The 6795-nt window shown below is 46.2% G+C and overlaps 3 protein-coding genes across 3 annotated transcripts; all 3 read right to left on the reverse strand.

Moving 5' to 3' along the window:
* Positions 1-1718: 1718 nt before the first annotated feature.
* LOC134286565 (uncharacterized) lies at positions 1719-2714 on the reverse strand. The gene has a single exon (XM_062848195.1). The coding sequence runs from the start codon at positions 2712-2714 to the stop codon at positions 1719-1721; it is 996 nt and encodes a 331-aa protein (XP_062704179.1).
* Positions 2715-2824: 110 nt separating this feature from the next.
* Positions 2825-4399, reverse strand: LOC134286566 (uncharacterized). Its single transcript, XM_062848196.1, has one exon. It carries the CDS (start codon positions 4397-4399, stop codon positions 2825-2827), a length of 1575 nt encoding a protein of 524 aa, XP_062704180.1.
* A 102-nt stretch (positions 4400-4501) lies between these two features.
* On the reverse strand, positions 4502-6551 carry LOC134286567 (uncharacterized). The gene is made up of 3 exons (XM_062848197.1): positions 6083-6551; positions 5217-6015; positions 4502-4976 (listed from the first exon to the last, which is right to left on the reverse strand). The coding sequence occupies exons 1-3, from the start codon at positions 6549-6551 to the stop codon at positions 4502-4504; spliced, it is 1743 nt and encodes a 580-aa protein (XP_062704181.1).
* Between the last annotated feature and the right edge of the window lie 244 nt (positions 6552-6795).

Genomic DNA, 6795 nt, shown 5'->3' on the forward strand with positions numbered 1-6795 from the left:
AAACTTTATTCGCGACTACGAAAATTGATGAGCCAGGAAACACTCTTTCTTCCTGCGGGGTTTCTTATGGGAGTATGAGTGAAAAAAGCTCCATCACTTTCTCACAGAAAACCGCAAACACAGAGAACAGACATCCAAGTCCAGTTCCGAAACTGTGTAAGGAATTTAACGGCCATTTGAAATCGGCAACTCAAGTGGCAATAGCGTGGCGCTGCAATCGGTTAATTCCCCATACTAATTTAATTCACCACTTGAAATGTTTCAATTCACCACTGACTGTGGCAATATGGTGTTTGGTGGCGTTAGTGTTGTCATCGTGTATTGGTTTGCAACCTTACTCAAGTAAAGATTCAAATCCTTACACAACTTTCCGAATGAAATTTGTTCTAGCCTGGATGTCTGTTCTCTGTGCCGCAAACAAAATCATCACCTTCGAAGTCCCCAGCTCCGAAAAGTTTATGCGCGATGTTGTGCAGTGTACTTTATGCGAAAAAAAAACATCGCATAGCCTGCGCATGAGAGCTTTTGTTCTGTGCTTTCATTGGAGCAAAAGCTGGCTCGAGTCTGCCGTCCGCCTCGCCGTCGGCTCGTTGATCATACAGCCAACGCGTGAATGAAATGGATGATTATGAATGATGTGAGTAAGTGAGATAGGTAAACTCGAGGTACATGTACCTCGCATGACGGTGCGTTGACTCGAGGGGGACGACGGCTGCCGTGAATGAATAGGATGTCAGTTTTTAACTAAATTTGTAGCGGTAGGATGCATTTTTGATGCGCTGCGAAATGAACGCGAGTTTTTGTATGAAATCGTGCGGATACGACAGCATGCACAGCAAAGAACAACACAATACTGAACACTAAACACCCGCGCATCTATTGTTTTGATTTTCACGCGAGACAATAGCGAACGCGATCGATTATGCTGAGATACTCACCCCTTACAGGAGCGATGCATGCACAGCAAAGAATAACACAATACTCATATCCTCATTTTGCCCCTAGCATTTGAAAAAAATTCCAAAGTTTCCTCAGGAATCCCCAACATTCCATGAAAAAACCTCGAAATCTCCTAAAATCCTTAAAACTGTTTCCAAGTTCTCAGTTTTCCTCATTTTGCCCCTAGCATTTCATAAAAATTAAAAGTTTTCTTTTGAATCCTCAACATTCCTTAAAAAGAACTGTTGATCTCAATCGTTCAGTGGACTGTAATTATTCTGGGTTAATTTTCGGAATTAATCTTCGGCACACAAAAGCACTTGTGTCTCGTTTGACTTTCGTTCTATTCTAAAATGGAAACAGAAATAATTCAAGAAAAATAAACACAGTTAATCCATTTCGGTGTTGTCTGATTTCAGTACAGTGGCGTTTCGGTTTTATCACTAATCATTTTAATCACTACTCGCCCAAATTCACGGTTTTCCGTTCGATTTTATCATGATTTTCATTTTGTTTTTATCACACTTGTTTTAAAACATTCCGCAATCAATATAAAATCAATACAGCATTGTCCAGTCCACCAAAACAGGTAATAAATGTAAGCTACGACTTATATATTTTGCAGCTGAACAATTTTGGATAAAAAAATTACATTTATTTCTCGTTTCGCCAAATTCACGGTTTCGTTTATATCACGGTAAATTTTTTTTGAGCGTGATAAAACCGAAAAACCACTGTAATTGAAATATTGCACCCAACATTCTCCCCGGCGTTGGAATCTAGGATTTCAACACTTCCTTCCGGTCCAGATCTTGATCGTCGTCCAATGGTAGAAGACAAATTTCCGTTACGGCACGTTTGCATTCTCCCCTATTAGTCTTGACCGTCACGACTCTAGTAACGTTGTCCTGTCCAGTATGCAGCGCTACAATACGTCCTAGAAGCCACTGCGCTGGCGGAGCATTTTTGTCAATCAGCAATACTAAGGCTCCAGGTTTGATCTTGGTCAGATGATGCCACTTCTGGCGATTTTGCAATTCCGGTAGATATTCAGTAGTCCATCTTTTCCAGAACTGTTGTTGCATACTCTGAACTAGCTGCCATCTTGATAACGTCGACTCCCTGAGGTTGAGATAGGATGGTTCGGGAATAGCCTGCATTGTTCTTCCGATCAAAAAATGTGCAGGCGTAATGGCAGTCAGATCGCTTGGGTCATCAGAAACTGGCGTCAACGGCCTTGAATTCAAGACCGCTTCAATTTGTGTTAATGTTGTATACAGTTCCTCAAACGTTAAACGACGAGTGCCCACGATCCGCTTTAGATGATGCTTGATGGACCTTACCCCCGCCTCCCATATTCCACCAAAATGTGGACTACGAGGGGGGATGAATCGCCAATCAATTCCCTTACTGCTATAGAACTGATTCAGTTGCTTCTGATGTAGGTCGCTTTCAAAAAGTCGTCTCAACTCTTCCAGCTCGCCATCCGCACCCACAAAATTCGTTGCATTGTCCGAAAAGATCGTAGACGTTAGTCCCCGTCGGCTAACAAACCTTCTCAACGCTGCCAAAAATGCCTCCGACGATAGATTTGACACCAGCTCAATATGTATGGCTCTCGTGCTCATGCAAACGAACAGGCACACATAGCCCTTCGTTACCATCGGCCGCCTTGCCTGTGTGGTCGATTTGGTTGAAAATGGACCAGCGAAGTCAATCCCAGTTCGAGTGAAGGCCGGCGCCGGTTGAACACGATACGACGGTAGATTACCCATCAACTGGGTCGTTTTGATTGGGTCTGCACGAAAACAAGTAGTGCAAGAGTGAATTACCTTTCTAATGGTTGATTTTGCATTCAAAGGCCAGAAACGTTGTCTGATTACTGCTAGCAGTGCCCGCTGTCCCAAAGGTTTTCGATGTGCAGATGTCGGATCAGATTTTCGGTTACGGGATGTTTGGCAGGGAGCAACATCTGATGGCGACTGTCGAACGGAATTAACGCATGCTTGATACGCCCACCAACTCGAAGAATATAGTCGTCAGCGTCAAGGAATGGATGTAGTGTTTTCAATCGATGCTTCTCGTTTTCACCTCGTCTCAAGGCCGCTATCTTGTTGGGAAAGGCTTCAGCTTGCACCAGTCGAACAATCACCTTCAATGCACGAGTTAGCTCTCCTGCTTGGAGAGGTCCTTTTATCACTGTTTTCTGTTTCGATGCAACAAATAACGCAAAGCGTATCAAGTAGGCCATGTGCCGCTGCAACTTGCCAAAATCATTAACGTCATCGAATAATTTCATTCGCTGATTGGTGGTGGTTGTGAGCACCACCGACTTCTTCAGCTCAGGCAGCATTTCGTCCGGAAGAGTTGTAGCAGTATCAAGGTTCGTCGTGATGGAAATCGGTCCATTCCACCAGAGCTGTTTCCGCATCAATACACCTGGTTGCTCGCTTCTGGAAATGATATCGGCTGGATTCGAGTGTGTATAAACGTGATTCCATTGGTAATCCTTCGTCAATTTCTGCACTTCCTTCACACGGTTGGACACGAAGAGCTGTAATTCACCGGGTGACTTCCGAAGCCAACTCAAGACAATTTGTGAATCACTCCACAAATTCACGGCAGCAAAATAGATTTTAGTGGATCCTACAAACTTATCGGTTAGACGCGACAGCAGAACAGCAGCGAGTAGCTCCGACAGCGACGTTGTGATTGGTTTCGATTGGCTTGATTGCTTCGGGAGAATTCGAGATTTGCTACAGATGAGCTTCATGATGGAGGTGCCATCCGACTGCAGCATCCTGGTATACAAACAAGCTCCGTATGCTTGCTTTGACGAATCCGCGAAACCGTGAAGTTCAACACGGATGGCAGTTGCCGACAGGATCCAACGTGGAATTTGTAGATCATTCAGCTTCATCAACTCTTCACGGAACGCCTTCCAACGGTTCACCATAGGTTGAGGTAACGGGGAATCCCAATCGATCGTTGTATCGGCGATTTCCCGAAGAAAGAGCTTGGCAGTCGTTAACACCGGGCCGATTAATCCCAGTGGATCGTAGATCCGCGCGACATCACTCAAAACCTTCCGACGCGTCAATGGTTGTTCTGGGCCAGACTCGTCTGGAGGCACACAAAACGAAAACCAATCTTCTTTGGGACTCCAAGCGACTCCTAACGTTTTCACTATAGACTCCGAATCGATGTTGGAAACATTCACCCCTTCTCCTTTCAGTTCAGCTGGGACATTCTGGAGGATGACATCCGGATTCGAACACCACTTGTGGGCATCGAGACATCCACGCCGCAAAAGCTCCACCAGTTCATGTTGCAACTGACATGCCTCTTCCAACGTTTGTGCCCCTGTTAGGGCATCGTCGATGTAGAAACACTTCTCGACGGCAGCGGCCGCCAGTGGGAATTCTTCTGAATGTTCGATAGCCAGCTGCTTAAGTGCCATGGTGACTAGAAACGGCGATGAGGCAAGCCCATAGGTTACAGTTTGCAGCTCGAAAAACTTCAGCGGTTGATCAGAAGAATCCCTCCACACTATGCGTTAGTCCTACTTCCTGTCCGGCTGCTGCACACCAATCTGCCGAAACATTTTCGGCACGTCTGCGGTAACGACGTAACGTAGGCAGCGAAAATTCAACAGTATCGCCACCAGATCATTCTGCACAATTGGTCCCGGGATCAGGGCATCATTTATGGACGTTCCACTGGAAGACTTCGCCGATCCATCAAAAACAACTCGAAGTTTCGTAGTTGTGCTCGACGGCTTGATGACGCAGTGGTGAGGAAGATAAAAACCGTCTTTATCACTCATTGTTGGGTCGATTTCCTGCATATGGCCCAATCGCTGATACTCATGAATAAACGCTGCGTATTGCTGTTTCAGTGAAGGATCCCTGTCTAACTTGCGTTCTAGATTTAGGAATCGTTTCACCGCCATCGTCTTCGATTCGCCTATGTCTGCCTTATGCTCGTTGAACGGGAGCCGAACGAAAAATCGGCCAGCATCGTCCCGCTGGAAAGTGCTCCGGAAGTGCTCCAGACATTCATCATCCGTCATAGGGGCTATCCATAAACCACGTGGTCATGAGGGGGGGGGGGGGGTTCGGCCAATGACCATTTTGTATGGACACATAAAAAATTTTGTATGGACAAATGACCACGCGGGGGGGTTTGAAAAGTCCCAAAAAATGACTACGTGGTTTATGGACAGCCCCATAGTGGTGCTTCGTTGGTAATCGGCAAGTCCTTCTATTTCCCAGAACCTGTTGAGCAAATCACCCAGGTTCTCAATTTCGACTACCGTGCAGAGGGCCCGCTGATGTCGCTTCTCTGTTGTTGGAAAAGCCCCACCAACTATCCAACCGAGTTCAGTTTCTGTCACTGTTGGATAATCCGAAGCTAGCTTCAAACGATTTGGTTTCTGCAAGTCCCAGAAAACGTCTGCTCCGATCAAAACGTCGATACGATTCTTCTTGAAGAACAAGGGGTCGGTGAGCTCGATTTTATCCGGAACTGACCATTTGCGAACATCCAGATTTCGCGTCGGCAAGTCACCGATGATCTTCGGTGTGACGAGGCAGTCCAGCACAATGGAATAGTTGTTGATTCGGGATGCAATCTTCAACTGGATTCTGGTTCTTATTCTGGTGTTCTTTCCGTCCAACCCACTAACAAGGTAATCAGCAGGTTCCTTCCGCAAGGCCAGCATATCGGCAAACTGTTCCGTGACGAAATGCGACTGAGAGGCACAATCAAGCAAAACCCTGCATGGAAACGGTAATCCTGCACCACCGTAAGCAATGACGACGGCGGTGGACAGTAGACATTGATGCTTCGACGCTTCGTCGTGGGTACAGAGTGTTGATGTTGCCTCTACCCGATCAGTTTCAACTACCGAAGCCGTTTTCACCTGCGGTTCATCGACACGGCTGCCGACTTTTGTTTCAACATCTGACGTTTTCGCTGCCACATTCTTGCCATCTTCAGGGTGCAAGAACGTATGATGGCGCTTGCCGCACTTTTTACAGGAACTCGACGAAGGGCACTCATTTGTACGATGGCCTTTTTGAAGGCAATTGTAGCAGGAACCACTTTTACGAAGAATATCGTACTTTTCACTGACACTCACTTTTTTTAAAGTCATCGCATCTCCACAGTTCATGTTCGTTTTTGCACACTGGGCACTTTTGTCCAACTGTTGTAGCCAGCGTATGTCTCTTCGCCGCCGGACGGCATGGTTTTGCAATGTCCGCACTAATTTTCGTGTTCATGCTGATCTTCTCCAACACCTTACAGCGCTCCTTCAAAAAGTTCATGGTTGCCCCATACTCGGGGAGCTCACCAGGAATTTGATTGGTTTCCCAAACTTTTCTCGTTTCGTTGTCCATTTTCGATGAAATCAGGTTGACCAGCATGGCTTCGCCCAGCCCTTCGACAGGGAGGTCCAAATTCTTCAACGCGTCCACATTTTTCGAGCAATTATCCACCAATCTCCGCAACTCAACCGCGTTTTCCTTCGCAATCTTCGGCATTCGATTCAACGCTTCGATGTGGCGATCAATGATCAGTCGTAGATCCTCGAAACGTTCGGTGAGCATCTCCCAAACAGCATCATAATCGTTGTTATTGATGATGTCTTGGTCGATGATCCCTGCCGCCTTTCCCGTCAGTGCATTCCGGAGGTGATACAGTTTTATTGCCGGAGATTCATGGTTTTGCAATGTCCGCACTAATTTTCGTGTTCATGCTGATCTTCTCCAACACCTTACAGCGCTCCTTCAAAAAGTTCATGGTTGCCCCATACTCGGGGAGCTCACCAGGAATTTGATTGGTTTCCCAAAC

The sequence above is a fragment of the Aedes albopictus genome, chromosome 2 (genome assembly GCF_035046485.1).
Source record: "Aedes albopictus strain Foshan chromosome 2, AalbF5, whole genome shotgun sequence".
Classification (NCBI taxonomy): Eukaryota; Metazoa; Arthropoda; class Insecta; order Diptera; family Culicidae; genus Aedes; species Aedes albopictus.